Here is a 20,992-nt window from a genome sequence, read left to right on the forward strand (position 1 = left end):
TATTTTATTAAAATATACTTTGTATATTTCATTAATTCATGTATACACATATTTTAGCTCATGTCTATATATATCTTTTTATACTTAATTGTGTTTGCTACTTATTTATTTCATTTTTGTCATTATTTTGAATGGATGATTTAAATTTATTCGTTTTTTTTATATATTGTGTTATTTTGTATGTTATAAATTTGATCGTTCAAATTAATTGCTATTGTTTGCATCGTTTTTATATTTTCATGTTCATTATGATCTTGCTATGCATAAATAATGTAATTTGCTTTCACTATGATTTTGTGCTTTATTTTTACTCGATATAACAAAATTTATTTTTTTCAAAAAATAACATTTCGTGTTTGGAACCGAGAAAATCGTGCCCTAACTTACTGGGTTTCGTTTTTCTCGATAAATCTAAATGCACGAATCTTTTCAAGCTCAAATTTTAAATGATCCCGGGATCTTAAAAAGAGTCGCGTCCTAACTTACTGGTCGTGATCTCATTTTAAATCCGAGATGGCTAAAATATCTTTTAAATAAGCATTTTTTTATTCGCGTATCGGGAGTTTGAGACATTGTATTCTAACTTACTGGATATGATTCTCTTCCTCGATTAACGTGAAATATATTTCTTTTTCCAAAACTTTAATGCTAGGATCGTATTTTTTAATTCTTTCAAGTTCTCAATTTTCGACATCAAGACATTAGATAATCAACTAGGTACCAATTTCTGGGCGTTACGAGGGTGCTAACCCTTCCTCGTACGTAACCGACTCCCGAACCCGTTTCCTAAATTTCGTAGACCAAAACCGTTGTTTTAATAAGATCAAATTATTTATTAAAAACAACCTCTTTCCAAGGTGACCCAATCACACCCCAAAAAGGATTGGTGGCGACTCCCGTTTTTTTCGTTTTCATCAAAACCCAAGTCGACCCCGTTTTTCATCCAAAAATGGTGCCAACACACTAGATCTTTGAAAAAATGACCTTGAGACTAGATCTTGAAAATATTGGTTTCCAAGACCTTTGCCTTGAATTTTAGCTTTTGATTGCAAGAAACCTTCTGCTCTCCATAACAAGATTATCTCTTCTTCTTCAAATTCATAATCTTTAGGAAATATGGAGCAGTATGCAAAGCATCGTTTCAGATGAGGAGGAAGATAATGGTAGCTTAATCGCAAAGCTGGAATTAAGCCACATGGATCTTCTGGTACGTCCCATATCTCGCTCTCATATACTTTTTCCCATTCACTATGATCCGTAACTGTGCGTAATAAGCTTCCAATGGCTTTTGCTGCCAAAGGTAAGCCGTTGCACCTTCTCACTATGTTCTCTCCAATTTCTTTAAATTGGAGATGCCCATCAAAGTTTCTTGCTTTCAATGCATGCTGAGCAAATATGGATAAACAATGATGATGCGAGAGTTTATCCAAGTAAAACGCTTTCACCGAATCCATATTAGATGAAACCTTTTGGAGTCGAGTTGTTACAATAATCTTGGTTCCTGCTCCAAATGGAGCCCGTAAGATGGTCCAATCACCGTAGCTCTCGTTCCAAATGTCATCTAAAACAAGCAACATCCTTTTTCCGGATAACTTCTCCTTCAACTTGACTTGAAGCAAGTTCAAGTCATTCTCATCATGTGAGTCAGCATCGAGGGATCTTAAAACCGTCTTTGTTATGTTAACAGCATCAAAGTCATCAGAAACGCATATCCAGGACCTGTGATCAAAAGACTCCTTAATGCTGAGATCATTGTAAACAAGCTGAGCAAGAGTTGTTTTCCCCATCCCTCCCATGCCAACGATGGAAAGGACACAAACTCCATCGGAATTGTTACTTTTGAGCAACTCAAGCATTTCTTGCTTCTCATTGGCTCTACCAACATACTCCACAGCTCCATCCATCAAGGAAGTTGGTTGCAGCCTGGGTTTGTTTCCCTTGGAAGTTGCGCCTTGAGACATGATCTCACTCAACCCCAAATTACTTCTTCGAGTGTTCAAACTATTCAGTCTATCGGTGATTGCTTTTATCTTTGAAATCATCTTAGCATTGAACATAAAAGCAATTGGAGAGAAATGACCTCCAGTACAGCAAGTTGGAATGAGTTTCCGTACCTTACTAGAGCTGGCTTGTGCTTGAGTTTTTTGGAGCTTGAGACGTAACTCTTGGTAAGCGAACGCGTCCAAGATGTCATCCACATCGTAAGCTAAGTCTTGGAGATCGCCCAACCAATTCTTCACACCCTCGTCCTTGATCTGCTTCTCCTCTGCATGGTTCAACACTGCTTTGATCTCGGGGAATATGGATTGCCACAGCTTGAGTTGCTGGTGGACTTGCCGGTGATCGGCCACAAAGTTGAGTACAGAGTCAAGCAACTTGGCAGACAACAGCTCCAAAAAGGCAGAAAGAGCAGCCTCTCCAAAGACAGACATGGTGGAATTGGGACAAAGAAATCAAAGAGAGAGATGAAGAAGGAAGGGGAGATTGAGGGAAAGGAATGGAGATGGATTGTGTATAATTGGGGTTAACAGGGAATGGAGTTGAAGGCAACGAATAGAGGAGACAAAAGAGATGGAAAACACAAGAAAGTGGAAAACAGGTGGAATGATTGGACCCTCCAATTTCTTTACTTTAATCAAAAGATAATCGCATTGAAAGAAATACATTATATTTTGTATATATTAGTATGATTATAGTACTTTAATATCTATGCATAGGAGTGAGTGATTGATTGAATCGAGTAAAAAATTTTCCTATTAATCGAATTCGTGAATCTTATTTTATCATTTTAACTCGATTTGAATTTTTTTCGAATCGAGTCAAATGAAATAAAATTCAAGTCGAGCCAAATCGAGTGAAATTGTTTAAGTTAAATTAAAAAAATTAAACATGTTAAATTTAAAATTTAAAATTTTGTTACAATATAATTAATTAAATGTATAGAACATAAATTTAAAAAAATTCAAAGTAAAAAAAATAATAATAATAATAAATACTTTATTACAATAAACTTAAATTATAAATTAACTTATTTAAGTCCTCAAAATTATTATTCTAAAAATTTTTTATTTTTTAAACTTTCTTTATATATTTTTTAGAATTTTTTTAGAAAAATTTATGATTTTTTAAAGGGTAAATTACACCAACAATCACTTAACTTTAGTATAACTGACAAAACAATCACTCAAGTTTCAATTCAATTATTCAACTTTCAAAAAATAACCATTGTACATAACAAAAGGAATGTTACAAATTGCGCTTTATTTTTTATTATTCTTCATGCTTGTTTTACGGTTCATATTTGAGATATATGCCTATCTCTCCCAATAATATTATTTTTAAGATTTAATCTGGTGTCTATCATTGAAAGCACAATATATCTTTTACCAGTGCATGGGGCTATAAACGATCATAAAAAAAATTAGTTTTTATTCAAGATTTTGAGAATAGTTTATTAAATATATTGAGCACAAACAAATCTTGTTCAGTTCGTTTATGTTTATAGACAAGCTCATTTATCATTCATTAAAAATTCGTTTAATAAATCATTCAAAACTTGTTTCATTATTATATATTAATAAAATTATTATAATTTTTGTGCTTATTTTTTATTTATAATATAACTATAAATATTAATATTTGATGTATATACTTATGTTTATTTATTTGTTTATTAATTATTCATGAACATTAATTGTGAACATGTTCAATTACACATTCATGAATATGTTTGTTTAACTTAAACAAACAAAAATAAACATATATAATTTTAAATAAACGAATAAGAACGAACAAATTTAAAAACAAACAAACGAACATAAGAACGCATACATCCAACGTTAAAATTTTGAGGATCTTAATGTCATAAATGAAAATCAAATTTTAAAGAATGCTGGTTATGGATACCACAAACAGACTTGAATAACCCTAGTAACAGGTATAAAAACAAAAAGATCTTGAAGAAGTACTCGGAAACAGACTAGATTTCATTTCTAACTCTTCAAATTGGTTCGATCTCAAAATGAATCACGCCAGATATTACAAACGAAATATTACGAAAAACAGGTCGTATAGAGAACATTGAGATACCAATACTAGTTATTGACTGTCGACCGAATCGATACCACTGTCAAAACCAATCAAAGCAGATAGCAAAGTGAAGAGACTACTAACTTGAACCCAAATTGTCTACTCTTTGTTTAGGTTACGGATAACAAATGGAAGAATGCCACCGTGATCAAAGTATGCCAATTCCACCTGCAGACAATTTTTCGGGAATATTAAAAACAATGAATAAAAAGGGGTTGACCTGAACTCTTTTCTCTTTCCAACAATATCGGCATACCTCAGTATCGAAGCGAACAGTACACGTGAACGACTTGCCAGTGTCAGTTGTGACTGTAACATCTTGGCTGGGCCTTATCTCACTGATTTTATTTGGAAGGTCAATTGAATAACGTTCATGGCCAGTTAATCCTAAAAAATCAGCGTCCTCACCAGGCTTGAAACAAAGAGGAATGATTCCCATACCAACCAGATTACTTCGATGGATTCTCTCAAAGCTCTTGGCGATAACTGCTTTCACGCCCTGAACAAAGCAGAAAAACCGTTTGGGATGTACGAGTTAAAAGAGATAATCGATATTCCAATATCAAGAATTAGTGAGCCAATGCCCGTACCAGTAACATTGGGCCCTTGGCAGCCCAATCTCTTGAGCTGCCACTTCCATACTCTGCTCCAGCTAAGACTATCGTGTCTTGCCCAGCAGCCTTGTACCTCTGTAAGTTGATAATATATTCCATTAGTAATCGCAGTCTAAGTGGAAGCAACGGATTTTTAAATAGCAACGTTAAAACTCACCATTGCTGCATCATATACATAAAGCTTTTCTCCTGTCGGAACATGAATAGTCTTCGGACCAGCTTCTCCCTTCAGGAGCTTGTTGACAATGCGGATATTGGCAAAGGTGCCCCTTGCCATCACTTCATCATTGCCTCGACGACTACCATAGGAATTGAAGTCCTTTTTGTCCACCCCACGCTCAAGAAGAAACTTAGCAGCAGGGCTATCCTTTTGGATGCTACCTGCAGGAGAGATGTGATCGGTGGTAATACTGTCACCAAAATTGAGCAAGCAATAGGCATCTTTCACTCCATGCAGGCCTGGTGGTTCTACAGTCATGTGTTTGAAATATGGAGGCTCGTGAATGTATGTTGAGTTTGGATCCCAAGAATAAAGCGTGGAAGCAGGGGCGGAAAGTTGATTCCACATCAGATTGCCCTTTGTGATGGCTTCATAGGTGCTCTTGAACATATCAGGTAACACACTAGATTGAACAACCTGTCACGTTACAAAATTCCACGTCATTTGGGCTCAAAATAGTATGCAACACTGTCAACTTTCAAGTGACTTCACAGATTATTTACCTGTGCGATCTCATCATTGCTAGGCCATATATCCTTGAAATATATACTTTTACCAGATTTTCCTGTCCCTATAGGCTCTTTCTCGAAATCAATATCAACCTGAAAATACGGAAATAAGGACCTAACGATGCCGCTAACACAATATCAACCTGGACTTGCTCTTCACAAGAGAAAAAATGAGCATCCTCGTAAACCACTATTATTATCATATTATTATATCAACTTCCAAAATTAAATTTGTGATCTTGGATCCATGATGCATCACGGACTTGAAATCAAGTTTGATAAATAGAACTTTTCACATAGAATAGTGTTGGAAAAATATTGAAAGGCCTAGTAACAAAAGAGAAAATCTGCAGTGCCCAATTTTTGGAAGACCATTGCATGAATAGTATCAAACTAAATTGTCTAAAATATTGTGGCATGACTAATCCAAAAGTAAGAAAATGTATTAGACGCTGCATTTTCATTAATACCAATAAGAATGCAAAGTATACATTACCGTGCCAGCAAGGGCATAGGCAACTACTAATGGAGGTGAAGCAAGGTAGTTAGCTCTGGTTAGGGGATGAACACGACCTTCAAAGTTTCTATTCCCAGAAAGAACGGCTGCAGCAATGATATCTGAAATAGTGACCGAGGTATTTGTTAGTGAAGATAAATTACATTGGGCAAGGAACAAAGACAGAGGTAAACTAGAAACAAGTAAAAGCAGGTGCTGAAAATTAGTGAAGGTGAATTATAAGAGAAAACCAAAAGGAACCAATGGGAGTAAAACTTCAATTTTAGAAGACTCATGCGGAATAAATAAATCAGGATGTGAACTAAAACATGATTTAAAATGAAATAAGGATTGGCCTAAAAAATCTAGAACTGAAAATATTAGCACATTTTAGCAAGTTGATGAAATTTAACTAGTAAGAAAATTGGATAGAATTTTTAAATATATCACCGGAAAATATCCATTAATCCTCACACTTCTGGAAAAAGCCCCCTAACACTACCAAGAGAACTGCTGGCAATTTTCAAAAGAAAATGAAGAAGCAGATTTTGCATTCAAGAAATAAAATTTACCATTTTCCGAAATTGCTGAAGCAACTGATTCATCAAGTTCTCCAGAATTTCCGATACAAGTTGTGCAGCCATAACCAACAATGTTAAAACCTTGTTGATTTAAGTATTTTTGCAGCCCACTATAGAAAACCAAATCAAGAGCAAGAAATTACTGTTTTCAGAGACATTTTCTTTTTCTTAAAAGGGATAAGATAGAGACAATAGGGATGACTAAACTTCTTAAAGGAAATATCATATGCAATCAACATACCTCTGAAGTAAATACTTTGTAACAACTCCAGATCCAGGAGCAAGACTTGTTTTAATCCATGGCTTGACCTGGGGCATAATAATGGAAAGTACATTTTAAGATATCAGGCAAGACTTGTCTTCCAGCTACAGCAGAGTTGAAGTTCACCATTTTTTTTTCCTTAAAGAAAGAGAAGAAAACTGAAACACACGCACACACAAAAAAGGGGAGATAAAGAGAGAAGAAAAAGCACACTCAAGATCCATAAGTTTACAGTTCCAATTCTGATATGAGAGAATGGTAATCAACTATAATACAATACGACTCCCAATATGGACAAATTTTCACAAGAGTTATGAAACACAAGATACCGGTCCAAATTAACTCACTTCCTACACATTAATTTCCAAGCCCAGAAAACATTGATACCTTAAATGGTTAAAAACAGAGGAAACATACAAGAAGCTAAGACTAACCTCCAAACCTAGTTCATAAGCCTTCTTAGCAACAAGCCCAGCCCCAAGCATGACACTAGGGTTTGATGTGTTTGTACAGCTGGTGATAGCCGCAATTACAACACTTCCATGTCTAAGTTCGGCAGGCAGGCCATGGAATGTGAACTTAGCAACTTTATCCTGCTCTTCCTTTGGCACAGCAAAACCCTGCAACAAGGATTACACGATTAAGGCATGATGTACAAATAAGTAAATGCATAAAAATGTGCTCAAAATTTTAGTTTTGTAGACTGATGAAAGATGGAAAATGATAAGTTTTGTAAAGGTAGATACAGAGGCTTACTAGGCCTGAGGCTACACAAAGGGATCTAGCAATTCAAACCTAAGCCAACACTATTACCAGAGTTTGAACTTGTTTCTAATGAACACACGCCATGGAATAACATCAAACAAGGGTTTTTTGATGAACCAACTGCAGTAAAGCTGTCTGTGTCTAACCTTGAATCCAACATTGTTATCAAGACATGCATGCCAATCAGCCTTCATTTCTTTCAAAGGAACTCGGTCATGAGGCCTAGTAGAAAGCATCAAAGAAAACTGTCGATAAGTAAAATATAATAAAGAGGCATTAAAAGAAAAGAGGTAATGTGCATACCGCTTCGGCCCTGAGATACAGGGTTCAACTTCAGCCAGGTCCAACTGTAAAAAAGAACTGTATGCTCTTTCTTGTTGAGGCTGCTCATGGAAATAGAGTCAAGAATGATGATACCATCAGAAAATGTATTGCTACCAACAAGAGTTGAGGAAAATTTACCTCATTGTAGTCGACAAACATCTTGTTTGCACGCAAATAAGCTTCTATCATTGATACCTGATATATAAAAAGCATATGTCAAACCACCCAGTATAACATTGGGCAAGGTAGCACAATATAGAAACCCATGGAAAATTGAACTCACTGTCTCATCACTTCTACCAGTTAGCTTAAGATACTGCAGTGTTACATGATCTACAGGGAAAAAGCCCATGGTTGCTCCATATTCAGGCGACATATTAGCTATCGTGGCTCGATCAGCCAATGATAATTCACCCATTCCCTCACCTACATGCAAATTAAAAATAATAAATGATGATGAAGGCATGTACATTGGATAATAATGGTAAAATATATATATATCTCTGTTGATAGACTTGTGATCATAGAACAAACCGTAAAACTCAACAAATTTGCCAACAACACCATGCTTCCTCAACATCTGTGTCACAGTCAAAACCAAGTCGGTGGCCGTGACACCATCACACAATTTGCCAGATAGCTTGAATCCAACAACACCAGGTAAAACCATGCTCATTGGCTGTCAACTTTGCAAAGTAGAGCATTAGAAAAAATAGCAAAACCAAACATTCAGCTAGATAACTATGCATAGTGCAAGCACTTCAACTCAAATCAACATAGGAGCAGCTACAAAAGAAAATGAGTCATCAAGTTTCAGGAGCCAAATAACTAATAGTAACAGAAAAGTAAATATGTCTACTGCTACAAGAAAAAAACATCTACAAAGCATGAATATACGAGAAAAAGGAGGCAAAGATTACCTGGCCAAGCATTGCTGCCTCTGCTTCAATTCCTCCAACTCCCCAACCTGCAACTCCTAACCCATCTATCATAGTTGTATGTGAATCAGTACCAACAACGCTATCAGGGTAGAGCATTCCATCAGAGTTAAAAACAAGACGTCCTAGGTATTCCAGGTTCACCTGCAAATTCATCAAGAGACATTCAATTCCAAAGCAGTAAAACGTAAACAAAATAAAGATAGGCATTGAACCAGCGTATAATTTACTATATGTTCCTAAGTATGACACTTTAAAGGGCCTAAAAAAATCTAATAGAGGAAGAATCCTAGTATAACTGTAAGACGCAAAATGTCTTTACCTGGTGAACAATTCCAGAACCTGGAGGAACAACAAGCATATTATGAAAAGCAGATGAGCCCCATTTAAGGAAAGCAAATCTCTCTTTATTCCTCTTAAATTCAAGTTCCATGTTTTCTTGTACTGCATTTTCAGATCTTGCAACATCAACTTGAACCGAATGATCAACGACAAGGTCTACTGGAACCTGAAAGCAAATTTAATCTTCTTAATTACACATAGCAACGCCTGTTGATTAAGAAACCAAAGCCGCAAGGTATAGCAAAACAGGTGCTCATAAGGGTCAATCACAAACCAATGGATTAATCTTCTTTGGGTCATTGCCAAGATTCTTCATAGCATCCCGCATGCTTGCAAGGTCAACTACAGCTGGCACTCCAGTAAAATCCTGGTACAGAATAGTGAATAGAAACTCTTACAATTTGAAACACACATCCTAATTTCCAGATATGATTTGCATTCACATGTATATTATGCAACAAACCTGTAAGAGAACACGAGCAGGCTTGAAGGGGATTTCAACTTGCTTCGGTGATGTATTCTCCCAATCAATGATCTTCTCAACATCATCCTTTGTGACTTGAAAGTTGTCACAGTTACGGATAGCAGATTCCAAAAGGATCCTTATCGAGTATGGAAGACGGTCTACAATATGAAGAAAAAAGAACAATTTTAGTCATATTGTGCGGTGATACATAATTGGAAGTCAAAATGAATACCCTTTATAACTTAATGTGAAGTGTAGAAAAAGAACCCCACTACGAACATCAAATAGAGATAAAGTAGATTGGAAGTACGAGTTGAGGCAGCATACCAATTCGTGGATCATTCAAAGCCGGCAAACTATAGAATTTTCCGAATTCTCCACCCCCAGGCTTGGGAAGGCTTGTCATCACTCCCTTGAAAGGATGCTCAGAAGCTGCATAGAACGCATAAGAAAAAGAACCCTCTTTAAGAACTAATCTTATATTTTTCTCAAACAAGACTATTTCCCGCCAATATCCCTTACTCATTTAAAAAAATACAGAAGAGCTAAATGACTTCTCTATCAAAATCAATAGCGACTTAGTTTTTTTTTTTCCCTCCCATTATGATATAAATTTTCTAAATAACAAAATCAACAAAACACACACAAAAAGCAATCGAATTTAAACAACCGAAACCGGAAGAGTTCTATATATACCAGTAGTAGCGATCCTCCGGTGGAACCTCTCCACAACCGGAGCAGAGGTCCTCGCCAGATCACGAAGGCTCTCCGGCGACCTCCAATGGAGCCGCGGCGCCGAGCACCTCAGCGACCTGAGCGAAGACGAGAAACTCAAAGACCGGTACCTCTGGTTCCAGAACGAAACAGAAGAAGCAGAAGACGGAGAAGCAATCGGCGACGAAACTCTACTACACGCAGAAGGCGAAAACGACGCCGCCGCCGCCGCCGTCGTCGAAGCTAGCCTCGAGGCGAATCGTGCCCTACAATACATCGTTAAAGCTCTCAAATCTCTCTAATTTTATGAGAATTTCGAACTGGATTTTCTATTATTATTTGTAGAAGAAGCTGCTAGAAAGAGAAATGGTGGCAGCTTCTCTCACTGGGCTTTGAAGAGGATTTGCGATACTGAAATGGGGGTTTATATACGTGGAGAAAAAATTATGGGGTTTTATTTTGACCGTTGGATGGATAATGAACGGTAGAGATTACGTCGGAATGTTGACTTTGACCTGTAATTTTGCCTTTGTTTAAGCTTTTCAAATTTTTATTCCTTTTTATTTGTCTTAAAAGGGTTAAGCATAGGAATGATTGTAAGATTACCACAAATATTGTCGCGTGTTTGACACGCGTTTACCAACAAGAACAATATTTTCATAATCAAACAAGTAGTGCAATCGATCAAATTATCGATTTTCGATTTATTCCGTTCAATTAAATAAAATTAAAATTTTTAAAATATGTATTTATAAAATAGAAAAAATTAATTTAATTATTGATTCAATCGGTCCGACAAATCACTGATCAATCAATTTAGCTCTTTATTCCAAAAAATATCCTGATTAATTCTCTGTTTAACTTGTTCTAAAAGCAATGCTCAAAACAGCAATGTTTATCAAGGTGAATTAATCTAATATGTTAATAAAATTAGTACTAAATTTTGTCACGCCTAAGATATAGGTAAAAGAAAATATTTTATGTCAAAAATATTTTTTGCTTTTAAAATTTATTCAATAATGAATACAGGTGAAGTGAGTATTTAAATGTTACTAAAGATGTATTCAATTCTTGGATTTATTATTTTTAATTATTTTATTTAAAGATTATATAAAAGTATGAAAAGACTAATCATTGTAATAGAATTAATTATAATTTAAAAGAATGAGTATTTATGTAATTTCATATATGAGTCAATGACCCGATTAAGAATGATACAAATTAATAAAATCCTTAAATAATAGTACAGATAATAATATATTTATATTTTTAAGTGTTTTGCTGAGTTGGAGTCACCCAATTCAGTTGTGAAATTATCAAAAATCTTTTATTTTTATAAAATAAAAAATATTACTTTGAGGGCAATATCACTTTTTTTTTATATAGAAAAATACATGTACATAATAAGATTTAAACTTAAAACTCCTCTACATAAACCAAAGTTTACCATTTCAACTAAAATCACATTTGGTTTTTTTTTCCAACTTTTTATAACTTTGTTACATGATTTTTTTTTTCACTTACATCGTGGATGTATCATAATTAATTTTTAATTTATGTATATTAACATGAATTTTATATATATATATTTTCCCAATATTAAGTATAAATGCAATACTTCCATTAAAGGTCTTCTCAACTTAGATTGAATCTTAGTTCGATTGGCATGGATATTATTATCAATGCAGAAATACGTAGGTTTAAGTGCGCTAAAACACTTATCCTCTTATTTACAGGTTAATGGGGGCTATAGAGAAGATTTTGATCCTTTAGAGGCTTTAAAGGGCTAAATTTTATAATGGGAAAAGTCACCAAATGAGAGTTGGGAAGGGGCGGAAAAGCTTTTCAATAGTGCTAGAAGGCATTTGTTCCATTGTGGCATCTTTATAGTTTGAAGCCATCTCTTTGGTAAATTCAAGGACACACACACCCTCTCCATTAGAAGTAAAAGAGCTTTATTCTTCTCATAAAAGGATGAAGTTGGATAAATTGGGAAACTTTGCTCTTTCATGGAAGTGTTTTTTATTTACATACTTTCAAATTTAGCACTTAATGTTTATATTTTTATTAATTTAGTTTTTTTAAATTAAATTTAGTTATTAATATTTCAAAACGAGACAAATAAATTTTTTAACAAAAATACTGATTAAAATATTAATCTTTTAGTGGCATTGACATGGTATCCCGTATGGTAGTCCACATGTACTTCATGTTGATTAGAGATGCTTATGGGTTGGGTTTGAGCCGAGCCTAAGCATGATATAAACATACTTTAGGCTTGCCCAAACCTGGCTCGAAATATGAGTTTAAAATTTTGTCCAAACCTACCCATATTTGCAAAAGGCTAACCCAAGCTCATTTTAGCCCGCTCATATTATTTTTCTAAATATATTTATTTTTTATTTTATTTTAATATTTTATATTTAAAAATTTTATACATTTTTATTTATTGAAAATTTTTATATAGTCATCTTAACATTATTTTAATGTTTACATTAAAGTAGTATTATATATTTAGTATAGATATATTTAGTATATCTCATGTTTACATTAATAGTAAATAACATAATATAAAATATTATAAACTTAAAAATGGGTCGGGCCAAGATTGGGCCTTGAAGGTTCAAGCCCAAACCGGACCCATATTTTAAATGATTCTAATTTTTTTGCCCAAACCCTCCTAAATTTCAGACAGGCGTTCAGGACTAGACAGGTAGCCCAACCCTTGAACTAAGTCTAATGTTGACATTATACTATTTTGTCTTATATGCCACATCAATAAATACTTTATAATTTATAAAATATTTAAAAAATAAAAAATTCAAAACAAAAAGCAAGAAATATATGTGGATTGCCAAGAGAGTTGTCATGTTTAAAAAGTTAAAGTTTTAGTCAATATTTCAGTTAAAAGTAAAAATTCGACTCTTTTTGAAATTTTTAATAGTCAAATTTGACTCTTTTTAAAATGTTGAGCGCCAACTTTAGCTAAAAAAAGGGGGCCAAAAGTAACAAAAAAATGTAAATGTCGAAGGCTAAATTTGGCATTATGCATTTATTTCCTAAGATTCCATATATTTGGTAATCATATGTGTAACGACCCAATTTTAGCTAGTGTCAAAAAATATGGTTTTCGAACCAAATTCCATAAAATGAGTTGGCGAAATTGTAAATAGAAGAATTTTACATACATAATTGGAAAATAAATTAATGGATGGTTGAGTAATTGAATTGAGAAAATGATTAATTATAGTACAAAAACTAATTTGTAAAAGTGCAATCATTGTTTAGCTCTAAATTATAGAATACTAGAGGGCCTAAGTAGCAATTAAGGTAGGGACTTGATGCTCAATTAACCACAAATATTTTATGAGTTAGTGGATAAGAACATTTTCCACCATCCATTAGTTTAATTAGCTGCTAATTAATCTAAGTATAAATAAATAAAGTTAGTGGAGAGAAAAGAAGTTCTCATCATTTCCATCATTGCTGTCGAAGTTAAAGAAGAAAAGAAAGAAAAAGAAAAAGGGTTTGTTCCATAGCCAAATTCGATCCAAATTTCTAAGGCAAAAATGTAAATATTTTCATTTGATTTTTGTGAAATTATGATTATCTCAACTTAGTATGTTCTACTAATGTGTTAAAATTTCAAATTATTAAGTGAAATCCAATTTTCATTAAAGAGATGTTAGGTTTAAAGCTTAAAAATGTTATACTTAGGTTTTGTTAATCTTGTATTAGAAGATAGTGAAATTAGCTCGGATTTAAAAGTTTAGTTATATAGTTAATTTTTATATTAAAGACTGAATGAATAAAGTCAGTTTCATCGTTAGTGAGAAAATATATTTATTTCTAAATGTGATCCATTTATCTAACTTTATCATTTCCATCAATTTTTGTTTATTTGATTCTTTATGCAATTTATTTCTGGTTTCAACGAATTAGCGAAGGGACCGATTGAACATATATACTTTGAGCTCAAATAATTTATAATTAAGTTCCAGCTTTTTGCTTATTAATTATTAGCTTATTTAGTCATGAAGTGATTTCATTATAGTATCATGACTGAGCTCTCACTAATTACATATCATTACGAAAGCTACTCGATCAGTGCTCATCCAATGACATTGTCATAAATGTGTTACTGGCATATAATATTATTAATCTGTTTGGAATAAATTTGTTCTCCCAATATGATCATATTTTATCTCATTATAACCATTACATCTTCTTTCATGAAAAGTCAATTATTATCAAATAGTAATTAAGTCATTCGTCACGAAGACAAACAACTCATGACCATGTTTTTACTTTTCATCAATCATGTAATGTCAATGAGAGGATGTCATTTTCCCATTTTTTGGGCTATGAATTCTACTATTGTGAATGATGCTACATATTGCAAAAGTCATATACCCAAGATACTAGCTTTTGGTTCCATATCTATTTGAACTCAGGCTTTTACTTACATCAAAGTATACAAGCCACGCATACATAGTCTATCATCCACTCAGGATTAATGTATGTCACACTATGAACATCACAAGTGAATAAATCCATAAATGGATTTAAGATCTATTCTACTTGGGTCATGTCCAATGTATTGTCAATCCAATCAGTCACATCTATGACTCTATCTTCTGGAAGTCATCTGCTTCAATGCTCAAGACAAAGCATCTCCCTAATTGGACTTGATAGACGACATATTAGTCTTTCAATCGGTTAGCTCATTTTTTATTAGACTAGGGACATGTTTAGGTTCATCTACTAATACAAGTTGTCTTTCCGTATTACGATCTGACCACGTAATACTGCTTAGTATTAGTTAACATTAGATAACCAATGAGCCAATATTTGCTTCCATTTTTCTTCGCATGCAAAAACCATTAAGGACAATATATAAAATGATATTAATGTAATTTATGGATAAATTTATTAAACTGATTTGTTCGAAAAAAATATATACACAAATATACTACTCTTAGGGCACCAAATCTAACACTTCCCTTGTAGCGGAATCTTCCTTTCAAGATAAAGTCTAGATGACCCTTGGATCAAAGCTCCCCATAATCCAATTGCACCAATATAAATGGGATAGAAATTGTTTTTCAAGATGAAGTCTTGATAATCCTTAAAGTAGACTCAATCATCTAAGATCAAGTTTTGAAGATCTTCAGATCCAAACTCTCTCCAACCACATTGTCAAGGTTAAGTCTCGACAACCCTTAAAGCAAACTTCATTTATTGAAGATCAAGTCTTGAAAACCATTTAATCAAATCTGTTAGGCTCGAAAATACCAACAGGGGGTTGAATTGGTATTTTAAAATTATTTACAAACTTTTCTAAATAATGAGGAACGAGAAGAAAAGGTAGAAAAATTCTATTTATTGTGGTTTGTCCCCAGTTTCCTACCTTCACTACCTTGGTATACCTCAACCAAAGATTTTCTAATTAATTATAATTGAATTGTTACCTTTCAAGGAAAAGGTATAACCTTCACAATTCCTATCTTCTTCACAAGGTTGAGATACAACCTTCTCCCTAATTTTTATGGCTTAACTAGAACCTTCTAGTTTTTACAAGGCTCAACTAAAGCCCTTTACAAATTATTTAAGGTTTTATACCTCAAAAACCTTAAGTAACTTTTGCAATATGAAGAAAAGATGTAAACAATGAAGACCTTTCAAAGGTGTTTGTTTACAAGTGTTAAGCTTTCTCAAAAATGTAAATGAGAATGATAAAATGATCTAACAATAAGCACCTAAGAGATATGTACAAAACAAATGAAGAAATAAAGAATTGGAAGCTTTATTCTTGATTTCTGTGCTTGGATGTTTGTCTTTTATGCCTTGATGTGTTTTTGACTTGTATTATATCAAGGAATGAGTTTGTGGACATTTATGGTTGTTGGGGATGAATTCTAACAATTGGAAGCATTAATTTTGGGCTTAAAAGCACTTACAAAGCTTCAAGGTACGGTACCTAGCCTTTGGGCTACGATACCTTCTTCAAAATTTGACCATTGAACCATAGGTATTGCACCCCAACTAGAAGGGTGTGATATCTCTTGGAAAAAGGTGCGGGACCTCTTGAGTGGGGTGCAGAACTTGGGTGAAAGAGTGTTGTACCTCAGTGCCTATTTGCACACTGACTTTTAGGCACCGCACCATTTGGCCAAGTTATAGCACCTAGCCTAAAAAACACTTAAAAAATTCTTAAATATTATTTGTTAAGCCTTAAAATTGTTTTGAAAATGTTTAATGAAAATTTCACTAAATGACTTAAAAAAATATCATATATAAATTTTATTTTAAATGTTGTTATATCAAAATATTGGGACATCAAAACTAATAAAATAAAATCAAATTCTCTAGTAAGCATATTTTCAAACTTAGTTTTAAGATCAAGTCTCGACAGCTCTTGAAGCAACTCGCATCCATCCAATATCAATTCTAAATGATCCTTGGATCGAAGCTATATTGAAGATAAAAATCAAAGGATTTATCCAAATATTTTAACTCATAATTTCATATATGATTTTTTTTATTTGGTCTAATTTTTTAGATTTGATTTCGGCACGAAATTTTTGCATACAATTTCTTCTATTTTTTGTTCACAATATTAAAGGATATCTATTTGGTACGTTAGCAATGTGAAATTTTAATTTTACAAGCGTGGTTAAATTTTGCCAGATGTCCTTAAATTGTATTTAGAAAAATAATAAATAAATAAAATAAGACTCGGTTTGTTTTACTAAAAATGACTTCCAGAAAATGAATTCTGAAAAATGACTTACTTCCCTGAAAAACTAATAATTTCTAGTGTTTGAATGAATCTGTGTAAAATATTTTCTATTGTTTGACAGATTTCTTGAAAATATTAGAAAATATTTCATCAAAGTTGTTTTCAATGAAATAAACATACATTTAAGATTTTCTTATCTTTTCACTGTTTAATTGAGTTTATTTTATATCTGTAAATTTATATTTTATATTGTTCTTTGTAAAACAAACATGACATAAATATATTTGTTATAAAATATTAGAATACAATTTCTTTTTAACAATCAAAATTTATTTATAATAAGAAAATATTTTGTAATAATCAATGTTATATATAAACTTAATAAAAATAATGCTTAATTAAAATTTAATTTAAATTACATATATTGACAGATTAGAGTTGTATGGAATGAAGCTAAGCATTATTTAAACAAATAATCATATTTATATAATTAAAATATTCATATTTTTATACTAGGTTGAAATATGTCATAAGTCCTTGTACTCTTAGTAAATTTGAAATTTAGTCCGTGTGTTATTTTTGGATTAGTCCTACATTTTAGATGTCAAAATTCAAGTTTAACTGTTAGCATTATTAAAATATTTTGTTAGATTCATGTTCATTATAACGTCATTTTTTAATTACATGAATACCAAGTATTTTTTATTTAAAAATATGACATCAACAAAATTGGCAAAAAAATTTAACAATGTTAACAATTGAACTTGATTTTCAAATCTGAAAAGTAAAGAGATTTAAAATAAAAGTACAGAGATTAAATTCTAAATTTGTGAAGAATACATAGACTTATGGTATATTTTAAACTTCATACTACAAAACTTTTATTATTAATATATTTATAATTGAATAAATATTTATTATTAAAATATTAGTATTGAATTTTTTCACTAATATATGAAGAATACAATTTAAAATTATTATTTTTAAAATTTATTATTAAAATAAAATTAAAATATTAAATAATTTATTAAAATAATAAATCTTATTAATAATTTATTATATGATTAGATATAAATAATTAAATATGTATGTTTAATAATATTGAAAATTATAATATTTTATATTAATATTTTATTATTTTTAAATATTTTTAAAAACAAAAATTTATTAAGCTTGACTTAAGTTAATTTTTATATAAAAATAAAATTACACATAAAGGAACTTTTTCAGAAAAATAGCTTACGTTTTTTAAAAAGGTAAGTCATTTTACAAAAAAAAGACTTATTTTTCGTTGATCTGTAAGCCATTTTCTGTTGATGAAGCTGATTTCCATTAAACAAACACAGAAAAATGTAAAAAATATTTTTCGAAGACCATTTTTAATAAAATTAACGGAACCTAAATAACAAAATCTCTAATCAATTTATAAAATAAAAACTTTCTACTACTTATATATCAAATAATTACCCATAATTAAAACCCAAACTTATTAAGAGATAAAAGGAAATTTTGACCTAGAATCCAACCAAAGTCAATAAAAGATCTACTCCTTCCATATTTTTTAAGTGAGGAAATGACACCTAGTATGAACTTATGAACCTCTAACTAACAATCTTTCATTATTTTATACTGAATTTCAGAAAGCCAAAACAATCAAGGACTCAATTGCAAAATTGAACTTCCCTATGCTCATGTTGTCATGTGAGTACGAGAATGAATCCAAAATAATTCTCATACGTGTTCTATTAACAGCATATTTCAAGTTGAGTTAATGGAATCCACACAAGAAAACCTTAAACTTTGTCCCCCATCATTGAAAAAAATATATTTATACTACAATATCTTATTGTTAGGAGAATTTAGATTTTTCAATAGAAATTTTTGAAATATTATTCGTCCTTCAACAGATCTGATTTTAGGTTGGGGATGTATATACTTTGTTTAGTTTTTGAATAAATTTATAGAAAGGAATACTTCTCCCACCATGCAAATTCACTAGTTACTTTTGGTGGGATTTAAACTCCTGTCATATGGTATATAAGAGCTAAATTGGTAAGATGGTGCCACTTGATGTTAGCTAGATCAAGCGAGTGAAGGCACTCCCGTTTTTGACATTTTGGGAGCCCTACACAAAATAATAAAATGGGGTTTTAGGTTTTTTAAAAGTTAGCCCTTAAAAGTTAAAAAAATTTTTGGACCCCTTTCAATCTTAGGCCTTAGGCGGCTGTACCTCCAGCGACCCCCGAAGTTGGGCCTATTTTCGGTGGAGGTAAGGGGACAAAGTTGATACTTGAGTTCAATATTGAACCTGTAAAAGAGATTTGATGATATTCGACGAATGACACTTAAAAAGTTTTTTTTTATTAAACTAATTAATATATGTGAACCAAACGAGTCATTGAAATTAATTTTTTTGAAAACTTGAATATTATTTTTCTTATTCTAAATTAGGACATCATTTGTGAAAAAGGGACATGTTTTAGAACTTATTTTTAGTACAACGAAAGCACTAGCTTTGGGATATTACTTAGATTTGGACCCATTTAGAGATCACGTTTTTATCATTGCTTACAAAGATCAAATGAACTAGATTGTGTGTTGAAAATTGCTTTCACCTTTGCTTCATTGAACCCTCTCAATTCATTGTTAGCCAAATTTCTGAGCTCCTCCACCAATTTTTCCATCAAATCCTTGTCACTATTGCTTCCAATTCTATTCATAATCCCCTCTATTTTCCCTATATATAAACCATACTTTCTCAGTTTCTCTATTTCATCTTCACTTCCCCCTCCTATTATTGCCCCACAAGCACCCGCACAAGCATACAATGTTCCTTCATATTTTTCGGAGACACGCTCGATTTCTTCGATGTGGCTCGACTTCTTATTGTCGGATTGATAAGATTCCACTTCATCATACTGCCCGTAAATCATTCCTTCCGAACCAATCGCACGCGTGATCTCAACCATCACACGTAGAATTCGATCTGAGTCATTTCGGGCTGGATTATCGGATTTAGCCAAAAGCTCCATCCCAAATGGTATCATCGCATCACCAATTTGCAACTCAATGCCTGGACCATACACATGTTGAATTTTGGACGTAGGCCTAGAGGTTTCACTCCGTGGAACACACTCATGGGTGAACGAAGCCGCATACACGAGATGAATCGCGGACGCTACCGGCAAAGCTCGATCGCGGTGACCGTTGACCAACTCACAAGCTGCCACGCATAAAGCCGAAGCGGTGGTCCGTGGGGCGGCGAACGTCAAATGGTGCATGGGCTCCAAAACAGAGAGCGGTTCACGAATAGGGATAGCCTGTTTTAGATGCGCTTCGATGTCTTCGTTTATAGAGGCCAAATAAGATTGGTTGCATTTCAAAGGCTTGTTATAAGACAAAAGCAAAGGAAATGGACGGTTGGGATTTAGTCTAGAGGGAAAATAAAACATTGGGTTGCCATTGATGTGGGAGAAAGCTTTCGCCATAGATGAAAAAGCTTGAGGATGTGAAGGACAGTGAAGTTATTGCCTTAAGGTATATAATGGGAGTTGTTGAAGAAGAGGAAAGGTGAGGTCCATTATATAAGGCTCTCACTGTCTTTCAAGAATTAATTTTCTAATCTATATTTTGGAATTATTATTAGACATGTGAGATCCTAAAATATCACGTTTATAAATCACTAATTAAATACAATCACTTTAATTGTCTTTTTGTTGATTTAGTTTTTATTTATTTTTAGTTAAATTTGATTCTCGATCTTTAAAAAGAGTCGAATTTTACTATCAACTTTCAAAAAAAGTTGAATTATTTTCTAATGAAAATAGTAACTAAAAAATTTAATTTTTTAAACATGAAAGCTCGAATGACAATACATCTGTATTTTGTTTTAATTTTTTAAATTTATTTTATAATTTTTAAATTATTTGT

The 20,992-nt window shown here is 32.6% G+C and overlaps 3 protein-coding genes across 4 annotated transcripts; all 3 read right to left on the reverse strand.

The window, feature by feature from the left end:
* Positions 1-844: 844 nt before the first annotated feature.
* Positions 845-2,628, reverse strand: LOC121216984 (putative disease resistance RPP13-like protein 1). Its single transcript, XM_041092512.1, has one exon. It carries the CDS (start codon positions 2,430-2,432, stop codon positions 915-917), a length of 1,518 nt encoding a protein of 505 aa, XP_040948446.1. The 5' UTR covers positions 2,433-2,628; the 3' UTR covers positions 845-914.
* Positions 2,629-3,965: 1,337 nt separating this feature from the next.
* LOC107943236 (aconitate hydratase, cytoplasmic) lies at positions 3,966-10,725 on the reverse strand. Of its 2 annotated transcripts, XM_041092511.1 has the most exons (20): positions 10,303-10,725; positions 9,934-10,038; positions 9,604-9,764; positions 9,415-9,507; positions 9,121-9,306; positions 8,781-8,942; positions 8,395-8,539; positions 8,144-8,286; positions 7,999-8,055; positions 7,840-7,919; positions 7,683-7,758; positions 7,206-7,391; positions 6,751-6,818; positions 6,501-6,619; positions 5,929-6,050; positions 5,427-5,525; positions 4,861-5,340; positions 4,680-4,778; positions 4,346-4,588; positions 3,966-4,257 (listed from the first exon to the last, which is right to left on the reverse strand). In XM_041092511.1, exons 1-20 carry the CDS (start codon positions 10,595-10,597, stop codon positions 4,189-4,191), a joined length of 2,988 nt encoding a protein of 995 aa, XP_040948445.1. In that variant the 5' UTR covers positions 10,598-10,725; the 3' UTR covers positions 3,966-4,188. The 2 variants fall into 2 exon arrangements, with proteins under 2 accessions (XP_040948445.1, XP_040948444.1); XM_041092510.1 differs by having other exon boundaries at positions 7,683-7,919.
* An 8,898-nt stretch (positions 10,726-19,623) lies between these two features.
* On the reverse strand, positions 19,624-20,550 carry LOC107943234 (heterodimeric geranylgeranyl pyrophosphate synthase small subunit, chloroplastic). Its single transcript, XM_016876980.2, has one exon. It carries the CDS (start codon positions 20,548-20,550, stop codon positions 19,624-19,626), a length of 927 nt encoding a protein of 308 aa, XP_016732469.1.
* Positions 20,551-20,992: the final 442 nt, after the last annotated feature.

The sequence above is a fragment of the Gossypium hirsutum genome, chromosome D05 (assembly GCF_007990345.1).
Source record: "Gossypium hirsutum isolate 1008001.06 chromosome D05, Gossypium_hirsutum_v2.1, whole genome shotgun sequence".
Taxonomy (NCBI): Eukaryota; Viridiplantae; Streptophyta; class Magnoliopsida; order Malvales; family Malvaceae; genus Gossypium; species Gossypium hirsutum.

Coding starts and splice junctions, on each gene's coding strand:
- LOC121216984 (XM_041092512.1), bottom strand. CDS start 2,432: ATGTCTGTCTTTGGAGAGGCTGCTCTTTCTGCCTTTTTGGAGCTGTTG.
- LOC107943234 (XM_016876980.2), bottom strand. CDS start 20,550: ATGGCGAAAGCTTTCTCCCACATCAATGGCAACCCAATGTTTTATTTT.
- LOC107943236 (XM_041092510.1), bottom strand. CDS start 10,597: ATGTATTGTAGGGCACGATTCGCCTCGAGGCTAGCTTCGACGACGGCG. Junction 7,392..7,682: donor ATAACAATGTTGGATTCAAG/GTTAGACACAGA, acceptor TCCTTGTTGCAG/GGTTTTGCTGTGCCAAAGGA. Junction 5,526..5,928: donor CCTATGCCCTTGCTGGCACG/GTAATGTATACT, acceptor CCGTATTTTCAG/GTTGATATTGATTTCGAGAA.